The sequence below is a fragment of the Podarcis tiliguerta genome, assembly GCF_965153285.1.
Source record: "Podarcis tiliguerta genome assembly, chromosome: Z".
In the NCBI taxonomy this organism is placed as follows: Eukaryota; Metazoa; Chordata; class Lepidosauria; order Squamata; family Lacertidae; genus Podarcis; species Podarcis tiliguerta.
The window spans coordinates 12,398,404-12,413,902 of NC_139553.1; the positions used below are offsets into that span (position 1 = coordinate 12,398,404).

General features: G+C 44.6%; 1 protein-coding gene and 1 long non-coding RNA gene across 8 annotated transcripts in view; both read right to left on the reverse strand.

The window, feature by feature from the left end:
- Positions 1 to 15,499, reverse strand: part of LOC310669698 — a 173,191-nt gene that overhangs the window by 52,800 nt on the left and 104,892 nt on the right. The window lies entirely within an intron of this gene.
- SCAI (suppressor of cancer cell invasion) overlaps positions 1 to 15,499 on the reverse strand; it is a 75,635-nt gene that overhangs the window by 32,461 nt on the left and 27,675 nt on the right. For 6 of the 7 annotated variants that reach the window (XR_014507209.1, XR_014507210.1, XM_083423708.1 and 3 more), the window contains one exon: positions 4,694 to 4,825. Coding sequence is in view for 5 of the 7 variants with exons in the window: in XM_083423708.1 (XP_083279834.1) it covers positions 4,694 to 4,825 (132 nt within the window). In the remaining 2 variants the exon portion in view is untranslated. Of the gene's footprint in view, positions 1 to 4,693; positions 4,851 to 13,810; positions 14,242 to 15,499 lie in introns of those variants that run through there. The other variant, XM_083423710.1, reaches the window with a different exon arrangement.

Here is a 15,499-nt window from a genome sequence, read left to right on the forward strand (position 1 = left end):
TGATCTCATCTGGGCTTCAAAGGTAACCTGAGTGCCTCCAAAGCTCAGTGCAGCATCAGACATCAGATCCTCCCACCAGGGCTGGGTCAATAGAAACCATACATTTTTTCCCCTTCTTTTGCTTTCCAGGACACCCAGCTCCCCCACCCCACTCTAAAATGTGTGGGTCCTTGCTCATATAACTTGATTTCAAAGCTGAATGGGTGAACTTAATTCTTCAGCATTAAAGGAGTAAGCCAGACCCCTGGGGGTTTGCAAGCACTTTCTCCATGACCATCTCTTTCAGTTCTACAACCTAGTTCTTTAAGCAGTGTCAGAATGAATGACTGAATTGTTTTATTTCGGTCACTGACCAGATGAAGCAGTGTCAGAAATGGGCTGGATTGGTATGGCTCCCCTTTATCACATGAACAGCCCAACAAGACAACAACACAAACCCACCAACAGCATACAATTCAATATGGCTAACTTAATCCAACAACACCCCCCCCCCCACAAGCACAAACAAAGCCAACTGAAGCCAACCAAAGACAATCAACCACACCCTAGGCCACCCCAACCTCTCTCACCACCAAGGAAAAATAACAAGAATAGAAAGAGAACCTACCGAAGTGGCGCTGACACAAAACCCCTACACATACACTAAGTAAAAGAACAAAAGCTTTACCACCCCCCCTCTCCCCTGCCCACCCCTATTTTCTTTCCAACCCCATACTGCATATAACACCAATGTCTCACAACAAATGTAGCTGGCAGAAAACACAACCTGAAAAAAGAGACAGTGCATGTGCTTTTGTAAACAAGGAAAATCTTTTAATAAAAATTGTTTAAAAAGAAAAAAGCAACGGGCGAGATTTATTTCGCTCCAAATTTTTGGTCTAACACTAAAAGCAAACAGCCAGTCCAGAGTAGGCTGGATATTGACTGACATTCACCATCCAATCCCCGCCACTTGCCACTGTAAACAGATACTGCTGTTGTGGTCGGCTGGTGCTCTGTACCTCCTCTTCCTGCTCTTACACTCCCTATTATCCTGGGAGATGGTAACTCAGGTAACTGCTGCTTACCCACAGGCACCAGCGAGTGAACCTGAGCCAAGAGCAGCAAACACCAAGTGATCCCCACAGGCCTGCAGGCACCAAGCCCAGGCTCTCTGTAGAGCCAGTCAAACACAGTACCATTTGCTCCAGTTTTCATTTCTGGAGAAATGTATTGGCTCGTGTTTTTCTGAGACAAAAGATACAGCCGGAATTCTGCAGAAGCGCACCCACCCCTTTCCACCTCTCACTCGCAGGCAGGTTGCTTTACCAGACAGCGTGCATGCATGATTAGAGGACACACACACACGCAGCAAAGTCTATAAATGCCTGCACTCAAGAGCTCTTCTACAAGAAGCAGTTTTGTGTGCACAGCTGAACGAAGTGGCAATGAGGCCGCAGCATGGACTGTACCACTGTGAGGGGAGGAAGGGAGATCACATTACAACAAAGCAAAAAGCAAAGCAAAGCAAAGCAAAACAAGACAAGACAAAAAAAAAAACCCTCACTCCTTTGAGTAGAGAAGTAGCTTGAAGCAGGCAAGGCAAGAACCTTTGTCTCTGATGTGGGACTTCAATAACATGTATTTACAAAGAAAATCATGTAGTGGAACATTTAATAACGTGAACCTGCTTCTGAAGCCTGACATCAGGAGCTGAGACCCAGTTACGGAACTCAGTTCCAAGTGGTATCAAGGCAAAGCCCATCTCTAGTCTCTTTCAAATGGGTCTTAAATATGTTTTTCTTTGATGTGGCCTTTGGAAGTTAGTTTGATTGCAGTTTGAAATGGGATATCTTGCCTTATATATATTTCGGGATGTGACTGGTTATTTTATGTGTTTTCAATATTTCATTTCTGTGAGTGTGATTATAAACCATACTGAGAGTCAGTCTTCTCTGAAAAGTGGGTATAAAGTCTTAAATACATGCTTACCAGTGGAGCCTCGTTCATTTGGGCTAATAGGGGGCACTGCCCCACTAACCTCAGCCCACCCTCAGCTAGCCCCCACCTACCTACCTTCTGGCTCACAACCAGTCAAGGTGGAGAACCTCCCTGCCGTATTCATCCTCCTTGGCCTCAGGGATGCCCTTGTGGAACTCAGCAGGCAGGAGGGTGGGAGCAGAACTACAATTGGTTGGCCCTAGCTCCATCTGTTATTGGCTCTGGCTCCATCTACTGTTGAGCTCCCAGTCTTTCACTCTATCAGTCCCAATGGGCATCAGTCATCACTGATGTTTACATAAATACTTAACAGCCCAAGATTCCACCACCTCATTCTTCTACCGTGTGTTCATTCAGATTATGCAGGATGAGAAGGTAGTTTTGGGTCATACCACTTCAGACAGAAGGGAACTGCATATGGAAAAGTAGGGTATAAGCTTAACTGTGAAAAGATGCAGTTCACCACCTCCACCATTTCACTATACCAAGCTCTCAGGCAGGTTCCAAGGGGGCTTGCTAAAGAGCCTTGGCTCCTTTCTCCCAGAACAGACTCTTCTTTCTACCTTCCACTCGGCGGACCTTGACAGTGTCAAAAACAACAACCGCTGCCTATAGGAGGCTGCTTCACATAAGGGATGCCTCTGGCACAAAGGGAGGAATTTAACATTTGAGCCACACACAAAAAATAAAACAACTGCCAGAGTCACCTTGACTAAAAGAGGGAAGGGGAAGAGCAGATTCAGTATGACATAAAAGAGTTTAAATGAGAGGATTCTTGGATGCACACCTCTTAGATGCCTGCCAATGAAGTAGCAACAGGGCAGATCACTATCTTGCTTTTCATTAATTTGGTTTTTTTCAGCTTGCCATTGAAGTTATAGCAACAGGTAGTGGGCTTTGAAGCACTTTGAAGCCCTCTCCTTACTTGAACAGCTCTTTGTGAATATTAGCTCTAAAGCAGGAAGGTACAGGATCATCATACTGGAGCAAGCAACTGGTCAAGGCTGCGGAGGCAGTTTATGGGAGACAAATTCTTGCTGTGTGTGCCCATTTTGAGCATACCACATGCACCAAAGTTTGAGGTATCTTCAGCACTTTACAAATTCCTATTGCATCTAATTATAACCAAGGATCAGTCTTTAACACATAGGACCATAGGCAATCCAGGATTTTGGATGGGGGTCTGCCCTAGTCCTTGTTCTTTCTAGAGATGCCAGGGACTGAACCTGGGACCTTCTGCATGCAAGACAGATGCTCTACCACTGAGCTGTGGTCCTTCCTCAAAACAACATAGGGGTGGGAAACCTGTGGCCCTCCAGATATTTTGGGAGACTCACAGTAGGAAGACCTGGATTCTGATCATTGGCTAAAGCTCACTGGGTAATAGAGATCAGAGAATTCCGATGAAAACAGAAACAGCAGCAGAAATTGTTAATGTTCACTTATTCATCCCATTTCAGGAACTGAAATAAATCCAGCAAACATGATTGGCATTTGCTGTTGTTGCTGCTTTCAGTCTGCAAATGATACGTAACTGACTGCATTCCCACCTCGGATTGGAATAACATAATGACAATATAATTTACATAACTATTTAAGCAAGTTACATAATTTTGCCACAGCAGACAGCGAGACAAATAACTATTTTTGATAGAAAATGAACTGCAGCAGAACAGAAACAGTGCGTCATGCAATGACTACAGGGCAGAATGGAAAGCAATGCCTTCCAACATGCCAACAGGGCCATTCTCTATGTCTGTCTCTGAAACAGGTTAGGCTGAAAGGGAACGAAAGTCAGTTGGGTGGATAAAATGGGGTTGGAAGAAACAATCATGAATACCACTCTGAGATCCTTAAGGGAAGGATAAAAATGTGAATAAAATAGAAGTGTCCCCCTAAGGAGGCAGAACACAGAGGCACCAAGATTTTGCAATTGTATAGCAGACACGATATCTAAAGGACAATCTGACAGCTCTGGCAGAATCCTCGAGTTTGGGCGGTCGCTGTTTCTAAAGCCACAAACACACAGCCTCTGACTAAAATGATGTTCCAAAGAAATAACTTCTAGCTCTTTAAAGAAAAAAGAAAAGAAAAAGCCTGAAGACCAATTGTTTTCTTCCACATTTTAAAGTTGAGTTTCTTCACACACAAACCCATCTGGCTTCATTTGGTAATCCCTGCTCTTTTTCCTGCAATGGACACAGTCACTGCCCAGTCTCCTGTTTCATCTCCCCAAATCCTTCTGCTCATTTATGTCAGCTATGTTATGTACTCATTTCCCAAGGAAAAACATTATATTCTGCATGAAGGCAACCCAATGCTCCACACCAAGAATCCTGTAAGCTGTACACACTTCAGGAAACTGAGGGTGTTCGGGTCATCTCTTATTTTGAATCACATACTGTATTATATCCTTGTGGTAGCTGCCAAGCACTTGAGAACTTCTAGATAAAGCTTCAGAAGCCAGAGGGGTGGATTCAGGAAGGTTTCTGGAGTTGGAGTGGAGATTCAGCATACTGCAGAGCTCTGTGTTATTAGCAAAACTAGAATTGCGCAAAACACGAGGAATGCAAAATCTGCATAATTAATACAGTTTGTAGATTTAAACTTTTCCCGGTAAGGAATCTAGATTGCCAGATTCCAGAATTTTTGAGTTGTTGGTTTCTCCCCCAGCTCAAACCCTACCTACACAAAACACCTGAAACTGACTGACCTTAAGCCATTGAAGAGCTGTTTGGATTTATCCAGCAGATAACAGAAGTCCGTGACAGTTTTCCTCTCTCCCTGAGGGATGTCATCCTCCATGCCGCCTGTCGACATGGCTTCTTTCAGGGCAAACTCAGTCCTAGAAAGGGAATACAGGCAAAAATCTAGATTAGCCATGGGTGGCAGGAAGGTCAGAATGAGAGTCTGGCACATACAGTGTCATAAGAATGAAAAGGGAAAAACACACACACATGCAAACACACATCACCCTCCCCACAGAGGCCTACTAAAATCCACAAGGAGAGAGAGTCTCAGCAAGTGACTGTCATTTGCTGTTTCTTTGCTCCATTCATTACTGAATTGCATACATCAAGGGGCCTATTAAAGTTGTGGGTTGTTGTTGTTTTTAAAAAAAGATCCCTGTGCCTGTTCAATTAAGTCTCTCTAGCTTTGTCCGCTGGTAGAGCTGTAGGTTTACCCCACAGCAGGAATTTAAGAACAGCCCTGCTAGATCAGGCCAATGACCCATCTAGTCCAGCATCCTGTTCTTGAGGTGGCCAACCTGAAGCCTGTAGGAAACCTTTAAGCAGGACTTGAGCACAACAGTACTCTCCCCTCCTGCAGTTTCCAGCAACTTATAAGTAAGTGTAGATGTGTGGGTGTAACCCCCCCATATAAAAGTATTCCACGGTACAATAAGATAATAGCTACAAAAACTAGAAAAAGAACAGGTAGAATATGGAGTCCTCTCCTAGAGGCAATTCTCAGCCCCCACCACCTACAGAGGGTAGTAGTCCCTCCCAGATCTCACCTGGGATCCTTCTTTTCTCCTCCCAGCCTCTCACACTGGGAGACCAACATTACCCTGTCTCCCACCCAGGGCCCTCCATCAACCATCTACCACCCCCATGAGCACACAATCCCCGAAACCTAACAAAGGCCCCAAACATAGGGCTCCAAAAGGAAAAAGGAAACAGAAGAAAAAAAGGAAAGAAAGAGGGAGGAAAAAAAGACAAAAGACAAAAGAAATATTAGAGATAGATTAAAAGGGCTTCTGATTATTATTTTTTTGTCTGCTGGTTACATGTCCATGTTAAAATCCCTCCACTATGTGATCCCTCTAATAAGTGAGTACATATTGGAATAGTATTCCGTATTTCCTCATTCTATATACTTTAATTCAAGCCCATTTCCTTATGTTCAAATTCTGTTGTTTCCTGTTGTATTTATGATAGAATCCCAATCTCCTCCTCTAGGACCTCCCATTTTCGTTTTCCCCAGTCTTTTTTCAGAGAGAGTACTGTAAATTTAATAGTATCATTCTCTGATTTCATCCCAAATCATATGCAGAGTATTTTGCTAGAAATGAAGAGAGGCCAGGACTGAAGTTTTCCCAAAGCCTTCCCCCCCCAAGCTCCATCAATGTCATATCCAGTTAATTTTCCATCACTGTATTTATTACTCCTCTCCTTCTTCTCAAAACCCTTGAATGGAGGGCATTTCCATTTCGCCATCCAGCAACTGGTAAGTTACATGAGCAAGGGGGAGAATGGGGAGGAGAGAGGAAAAATCGAATTTGCCTGATGCAGCTTCTAAACACCAGATTGCCCTACTGCAAGTGGCTTCCCAAACACTTGACAGCTGAGGCAAAAAAATATTAAAAGGCACCCAAGAACATGCACACATCACCTTCCACCTCTCAGTTGTGCAATCAATTGCTAGCATCACTGTTCTTTACAATAGCCCCATCCTGCAGTATGTCACACAGTGCTAATGAATACTAAAAGGGGGAATTAAGAAAAGTAGAGTCAAGACCACAAGATACCTTCAATTAGGGCTGTTAAACCTGCAGCCCTGCAGATGTTGTTGAACTCAAACTCCCAGCAGCCCAAGCCACCAAAGCCAACGGTCCAGATTACAGGGGTAGGCAGCCTAAGGCCAGTGGGCTGGATGCGGCCCAATTGCCTTCTCAATCCGGCCTGCAGACGGTCCGGGAATCAGTGTGTTTTTACATGAGTAGAATGTGTCCTTTTATTTAAAATGTATCTCTGGGTTATTTGTGGGGCCTGCCTGGTGTTTTTACATGAGTAGAATGTGTGCTTTTATTTAAAATGCATCTCTGGGTTATTTGTGGGGCATAGGAATTCGTTCATTTCCCCCCACCCCCAAATATAGTCCGGCCCATCACATAGTCTGAGGGACGGTGGACCGGTACACGGCCGAAAAAGGTTGCTAACCCCTGGTCCAGAATGATGAGAGTTGCAGTCTGACTGCGCCTGGAAGGCTACATACAGGTTCCCCACCCCTGCCTTTGATTGACAGGTTTTTCCTCATCAGCAGACCTCCTCTGCCAGCCTTACCCCTATCTGGATCCAGCCATACTTTTCAACATGTGCCAATAACCAGCAGGACAAGTCACCAACAGGTAAAATGGAAAGCAGGCAAATTAAATGATCAAGGGTGCTGGTTACACGAATGCAACTGCTGCAAAGATTTGCTTCAGACGTGAAAGGGTGCCGGCCAGTCATCTCTTGCAGGTTTTTGCTTAATTATGCTCCAGGAGCCCCCAAATAATTACTGCTTGAAATAATGAGGTTTGCTAATGAGGTGTTGAAAAGCTCTGGTTTCAGCGTAAAAGTGATTGCTGATTTCTTTGTGCCAAAAGCTGTGCTTAACACACACACAGGTTATGAACAGAAGAATGATTTGTTAATTAAAAAAACCCCAAACCAAATCATTTATATTTTCCAACTCATCTCCCACCCTTATTATTTTACCTCTTGAAAAATATTCAAATTCACACTACTATCTGGAGTTCCATGCCCACTTTACTGACAAACATGGCGCTGCTCGACCACCCCCACACAAAAAACCCTACCCTGTCACACTGAATATATTCTAATGTGTGGTGATGGGCTTCTTCAGGCCATGCAGTCTACCAAGTGCTGATTTAGATGGGAAATAACTCCATGTTTCTGAGGGAGTGGGAATAGAGACCAAGGGGACTGATGGGAGGCTTGGCAAGAGCGACTGGGAGACACTGTTAATGCTGATTATTTTAATGTGGGGCAACATTTATTTTGAATGGGATGTGCATGCATAAGCAAAGGGATATAGGTGTGACCTGTGAAAAACACAGGGAAGTCTTTTGGGCCTCAATGATAGTTGAGAGCAAGAAATGGTGGTAGGTACTATTTTTTTAAAGAGCAAAGCAAAATGAAAAGAGAAGGCTTTTTAACCCTGTGAGGAGGTTATGTGGAAACAGTGCCTTGGCCACTCATAGTGAGGATCACAGACAAAACAGGTTTGAAAACAGGTTTCCCAGGTCACTTTCCCAAACTGTAGTCACTGTTACTATATATCTATCATCCACCTTTTCCTTCAGGGAGCTGAAAGCAATGTACGTGGTTATCATCCTCCTCATTTAAGCCGCACAACAACCCTGTGAAGTAGGTTAGGCTAAAAGGCTGTGAATGGCCTAGGGCCACTCAATCAGCTTCATGGCCAAGTGGGGCTTTGAGCCCTTGTCTCCTAGGTTCCAGTCCATGTGTAGGCAAACTAAGGCCCAAGGACCAGATCCAGCCCAATTGCCTTCTCAATCCGGCCCACGGACAGTCCGGGAATAAGCGTGTTTTTACATGAGTAGAATGTGCCCTTTTATTTAAAATGCATCTCTGGGTTATTTGTGGGGCCTGCCTAGTGTTTTTACATGAGTAGAATGTGTGCTTTTATTTAAAATGCATCTCTGGGTTATTTGTGAGGCATAGGAATTCGTTCACCCCCCCCAAATATAGTCCAGCCCCCCCACAATCTCCGAGGGACAGTGGACTGGCCCCCTGCTGAAAAAGTTTGCTGACCCCTGTTCTAGTCTGACAAACTAACCACTGAATCTCAGTGTGTCTCTACATAGGGTTGTAGTACACCTGCCACTGATCTTCTCACTTGAGATAACATCAGAATACAACATCACATCTTCTATGTTTAAGTCAGCAGCTGCTGTATTATTCAAAGCAGCAGTGCAAATTGCCTAAAAGTCATCAGGTCACATCACAGTGGTAGAACATCTGCTTTGCATCCAGAAGGTACCAGGCTCAATCCCCAATGGCACATCTTTGCTGGGCTGGGAGAGATCTCCTGCCTGAAACCCAAGAGCTGCTGCCAGTCAGAGTAGGCAACACTGAGTTAGATGAACCAACAGCCCAACTCTGTATGAGGCAGCTTCCTACATTCTTAACAATAAGGACTAGAATGCTGCTGGAGGCAGTATGTTTCTGTTTATTAGTGCTTGGAAATGGAAGGAGGGGGGAGTGTTATTGCAGTCAAGTAATGCTTTCAGGCTTCCTGTTGGGGCATCTGGCTTCCCACTGTGAGAACAGGATGCTGGCCTAGATGGGCCACTGGATTGATCCAGGGGGGCTCTTCTGATGCTCACCTGCTCAGTCATCACCAGAAACACAGTCCTCACTTTTGAGCCTGAAAATCAGCCCATTAGGTGGAGTGGGGGTGGAGGTGGGAAGGGGGGGGGAGAGGAGTTCCTTCCTCCCTTCCTTGAAATTATTTCTGGAAAATGTTAATACCACTGTATTCACATTAAAAAGAGCAGAACATGTTGCTGTAGTTCTATCCCCAGAACCTTTACATGACGTGTACCAAAAAAAGAGAGTAAAAGACTAGGTGGAAAACACCAAGATTGAATTTACTTAAATAAGCAAGTAAACAAGATGGTGTGAACAAGCCAATGGAAGCAGAAACAGATGGAGAAATGGCAAGGCAGACCCAACAGAGAGGGGGGGTGGGAATGAGAAAACTGAGAAAATGCCAGTTTCGCTGCCTCTGACAGAAAAGCAAACTGGGAAGGGTGGGGAGAGAGAGAGAGAGAGAGAGAGAGAGAGAGAGAGAAGGACAGAGAAACAGATATATAAAGCAGGCTAAAAATATCCAGACGCAGAACGAAAATGGGGCAACTGGAAAGAAAAGGCAGCGGAGGGGGAACGGAAGAGGATGAAACACCAAACGGAACAGTGGAACTATTCTGCAGAGAGGTTGTTTCTCAAGGCGTTTTAACAAGTGACACACCCAGGGTTGCATATGTGCGTGACTCTTAAAAAACATGCTTAGCACAAATTTTGTATAAAATTGAATTCTGCAATCAGTACACAGACACACACACACACACACACAGAGAGAGAGAGAGAGAGAGAGAGAGAGAATTTCATTACTATCATTCTGTCTAACAACACTTCAGGCAAGCTTGCTCTGGATCAGAGTAGTCCAGTGTGCTTTTTGGGTGGCCCTCGGAATCATCTGATACCCCCCCAGCCCTTACATTGGGTAAGCTGGGGTTTGGGAAGGAGGTGTGAGTGCTCTGACAGGTTCCTAGATTTTGCCTACGTCTTTCACAAAGCCTAGTTAGTCAGAGCCTTGTGGCTCATCGCCAAAGCTTGGAGCCTCACTAAGCCAGCTTTGGAAAGGCAGTGCGAGGGCAGGGCGTGGCGTCAAATTTTGGCCTTGCTCCGCCATCCCCACACAACAAGGCAGTGTGCAGCCTACGGGTTCTGTGTCAAAGTACTCTTGCAACCCACTTGGTATGAAAACTCTTCATTTTCCTGATAAGGAAGGGCAAGAAAGTGGAGACAGACATTTTCAAATCTAGCAAGTTTCAGGAAGATTAGTCCTCCAAACTTAAGCAAAAACAAGGACACTATAGAAGGCTTGTGGCAGGAGAGAGACGTCAGAGAGCCAAATGCGTTCCCCATGCAAACTCAAGAGAGCATTTGTAGGGAAACCTCCAACCTGGTGCCTTCTGGGTGTTTTGGATCTCAGCTCCCATAAACCTCATCCAGTATGACCATGCTGGGTAAGGTTCGTAGAGGCCACCAGGTTGGGTGAAGCCTGCTGTAGAGAGCGGTGGCTGGAGGAGGGGGCTAGCACTAGGGATGCTGGATAACTTTAGCAGACACAGAAGTAAAAACTGCTGGTGTTCACTTAGCCACCCCATGTCCAGAACAGAAAACAATGCAGTGAAGATAAAATCATGATTCACAATCTTAACAAATTGGAAAACTGGGCCAAAACCAACAACCTTTTCCCAAGACATTATGTTGAAGACTCCAACTTAACAACTACAGATCCTGCTGTCATCAGGAGATATGCCAAGGACCAGGGAAGAACACAGTACAATAGGGTAATAAGGGACAAGGAAGGGCCATACTTACAAATACTGGCCACCTCATAGGCACAAAGTAATTGAGAGGGGGAACAGCATCCTTTTCACAAACCTCCCTATTAGTCTGGCACAGATATTCCCTTCCTGGTTACCCCCCACAGACCCTAATACAATGCCTCATTTCTCTACCACCTGCAACGCGTTCCTTCTGGGGATCTCGGGTTATTCACAGATTAGCAGCTGCCTTCCCAGCTACCTGCCTGCCTAATCACAGCTAAATAAGCACTTTGTGTTCTAACAAGTATTGTGTTTTTGCAGGCCACAGTTGGTTCCCCTTTACCTCAGAGGGGTAATGCTTCTGAGGCAGATGAAGCGGTCAAAATCTCCACTAACAATTTGGGGAAATGAACAGAACAAAGAATCAGAGGCAAAGAAGGCCTCATAGGCTCACCCAGCTTCTGGCTTCATGCAGGAAATCTAGTGCTAGAATATCCTCACAACAGAGTCCAGACCAACTGCCAGATGATGCTTGAAGAGATCAATATTTCAGCTCATGGGCACCAACTTGAATAAAATATGGAAGGGGGCTAGATAAACCCTGCCCACTTTAGGCTTGGTCATTGCACTCATCCTAAATCACCTGCAGTGCCTTCACCTGCTCCATGGTGGTGGGTGGTGCGCACACCTTGCACTGGGACCAGAATCCTGTTCAGGCTTTCCTCTCCACCAGCACCTCCTTCAGCCCCTGAACCACAGGCCTGGCCACCACTCCTGCCAACAGACAACACTACGCTGAAAGCAGTGGAAAAGGTGTGTGGCACCAAGGCAAGCTAAGGGCCGCAGCTGCCTCCACTGTGTATCAAATGTGGTGCTATAGAACTTGCAATGCATGTTTTAGACTAGAGTTTATTCAAAATGGGGATTTAGGTGGTTCACCTCCCTATGTTAAGTCACTCCTACTGGACATAATACTCTGAATTCTTACAGCTAAAAAGGGACTTGAACCCAACTGTCCCCAAACCAAAGTTTCTAGCATCTGGTTGCCTCTCCCCCCACCAGCCCCAAATCATTGAGGGTGGGCTGCAAAATTATGTGTCTCCCTGCTCCGGCATATTTTTAGGACCTGCCTTATTTCTCTGACAGTAAGGTGTTTAAAATGCTTTTAAATATTTTGTTTTAAATTGTGGTTAAATATTGTGTTCAATTGTTGTAAACCGCCCTGGGACTATGGGGGAAAGGGCTGATTAATAACAAGAATGATAATGAGAATAGGTGGGGAGCGTTATCTTCCAGTCATCTGAATAAGGCACTCCTAGTTGAATTGTTTAAAATGGTGAATGACCAGGAGCTGCTTCCTCTCTCCTCCTGGCAGAGCTCTGTGAACCTGCCCCATGGAGCAAGCAATTTGCATTCTCTCCCCTCTCGTCTCTCTCTGCTCCAATCACAAAGGCCATCATAAATGATGTCAGAGGTTTTTGCCCAATCCCAGGTCTCTTGCCATCCAGCAAGCCTAGTACAAGTTCCTTTACAGGGCTTGTTGGGAAATGGGGTCCAAACATGGAAAAGAAAGAAATACAGTACGGTAATGCCCATCAAACATTTTATTGGCAGGGCTCTCAAACATTTTGTTGGCAGGACCGAAGGGACCTGGGACCCTAGGAGTTGGTGCTTCATCTGCTTCATTCAGTTCAGCTTCATCTGCTTCATTCCCTACCTGTGACCTTGGTTCTTACCTACCAACCAACTCGTCTCCTCTTCTCTTAAGTTTCATATGATTTCTTTCTCAAATTTGCATCCTGCTTTTCCATTTCTTTTCCTTGCTGTTCCTTCTAACAGTCTAAGACTCCCACCAAGAGCTACATCTCTCTCATCCTCAAAACCAATCCCAAGGGAGGTGCACAAAAATCACACAGCGGGGTAAGTTGTTCCACAATCTCAAGGGGCCACTATGGAAAGCTCTCCTCCTTGGGAGGGACAGGTAAACAGCTTCATGTGTTAAAGGAACACTGAGCAGGACACTCAATATTACCTCAAGAGACAGGTGAGCTTACAAAGGCTTTGTCCCATTTGAAAAGCTGGGCGTGGCTCACAGATCCATGCAGTTTACTACTGAGGAACGGTCCATGCTGAAAGCACATGGCAAATGGCATGGAACCATTAACGTTCAGCCCAGAGAGCTTGGCAGGCAGAGGCTACAAAGACCCTAGTCAGACAAATGATGGCAGGAAGCATGTGGCTGGACGCTCAAAAAAATAAAAATTATCAAAAAAACAGCAGTGACAGTATCAAAAGAAACCCTGGTGGTGCAAGGAAATGTGGGGGGGGGGGGGAGGGAAGGGAGAGAGAGAGAACAAAGCCATATTCTTCCCCATTCCTGCCCACCTCTACCGAGCAGCATTACAAGGAAAACACGACAAGCCACCAAATTTAGTTCAGAACAAGTGCTGGCAAAGGAGGTGGTAGCCATTTAAAGGGAAGTGGGGTGTGGATAAAACACCACATTTCAAAAAAAAAGCATCAAAAAGTAGCCAGGAGAAAAGCAGAAACTGCAGATGAGGAATCTGGGGGATGAAAGCTGGGCAGCTTATGTGATGGGTGCGAATATATACCAACTGAGCTCTTGGAAAATATACTGCTCATTGTGCCAATACATTTTCATCAAATTATTTATGACATGAAATTTACATACTGCTTGACAAAAAAAAAATGCAAAGCAGTTAACAAGGAGCATAAAAAAATAAAATTATTGTAAAATCAATTAAAGCCAGCTATTTAAACATTCAAGGAGTAATTAAAATCAAAGATAAACGAAAAACAGGTTAAAGCACATCAACATTCTATATATCCAGATAGGTTTCCCTAGACAAAAATGTTTTCAGAAGGTGTCAAAAACACTAATAGTGAAGGTGCCTGTCTGATGCAAATAGGCAAGGATTTCTAAACCTTTTAGTGCCATACTAAAAGATCCATTTATTACAGATGCAAAACGGGCATTATGTTGTACCCGTAATAGTGCCAGTTCCGCAGATTGTGGTGATCGAACTGACATATATAGGGTAAGGTGATCTCAAATCTGATTCTGTAGCAAATCGACAACCAGTGCAGGTCTCTGAGCAGAAGTGTTACATGCTGACAAGTTATCATTCCCGTTGGTAATTATGCCGCAGCATTTCCCATTAACTGCAGTTTGCAGATCAAATGCAAGGGAAGCCCCACACAGAGCACACTGCCATAATCCAATACATGGGTGAGGTATAGAACATTTAAAACCAAAAGTGTCCAAGTATTCCAGCCCAATGTAGTCCCATCCTAATTTCATGAAGCCTCTGAGAAGTGCACAATGAAAGAACTAGATTTGCAGGGAGACCTCTCTCATAGAATGAGATGATATCTCAATGACCACCTAGTCCAACCCCCTGAAATGCAGGAATCTCAGATGAAGTATCCATGACAGTTTTCCACTGTTCTTCTCCACAGCTCTTACTGTCAGAAAGCATTTCCTGATAGTCAGAATCTCCTTTCTGCTAACTTGAATCCCTTGGTTTGGGTCCTAGCCTCTGGAGCAGGAGAAAACAAGTTTGCTCCTTCCTTCATGCGACAGCCCTTGAGGTATCTCAAGAGGGCTATCATATCTCCTCTCAGTCTCCTTTTTACCAGGCTAAACATACCCAGTTCCTTCAACCATTCTTCATAAGGCTTGGTTTTTTGGCCCTTTATCATCTTGGTTGCCCTCCTCTGCATATTTTCCAGCTTGTTGATGTAATTCTTAAACTGTGCTGTCCAGTACAGTCGTACCTTGGATCTCAAATGCCTTGACTCCCGAACAAATCAGCTCCCGAATGATCGAAACCTGGAAGTAAGTGTTCCGGTTTTTGAACAATTTTCAGAAGCCGAACGTCCAGCATGGCTTCCACGGCTTCCACTTGGCTGCAGCACACTCCTGCAGCCAATTGGAAGCCACACCTTAGTTTTTGAACGGTTCCGGGAGTCAAATGGACTCCCGGTACACATTCTGTTCGAGAACCAAGGTACGATTGTATTCCAGGTGTGGTCTGACCAAGGCAGAATGATGTAGTCTAGAATAACATCAGCTTTTTTTTGCACGTACATCACATTGTTGATTCATGTTAAGCCTGCAGTCTACTAAGACCCCTAAATGTACTACTGGCAAGCCAGGTGCCCCTCCCCATCTTATATTTGTGCAACTGGTTCTTCCTGCTTAAGAGCAGAACCTTACATTTGTCCCTACTGAATTTCATTCTGTTAGTTTGGGACCAGTTAAGGTAATATTGAATTCTGATTTGGGTCCAGTTAAGGTCTTCTGCAGCATTAGCTACCTGCCCCAGTTTGATGTCATCTGAAATCTGAGGAGCATCCCCTCAATACCTTCATCCAAGTTGTTTATAAAGATCTGTTCCAGGACCTTTCCTGGTATCCAGTGCTTTAAACAAAAGAAAAGAAAAAAAGGTGCTGGTACTCACCTTGAAGTTGTTATAGTAAGTGTTACACTTTTAACATTTGAAGAAGCAAAAATTTCGGTACTGCATACCCTTGAGTACCAGAAAAAAAGCACTGCTGGTATCAATGTCAAGCTGACTAGTTGGTAGCTACCTAGGACTTCTTTCCTCCCTGTTTTGAATATGGGGA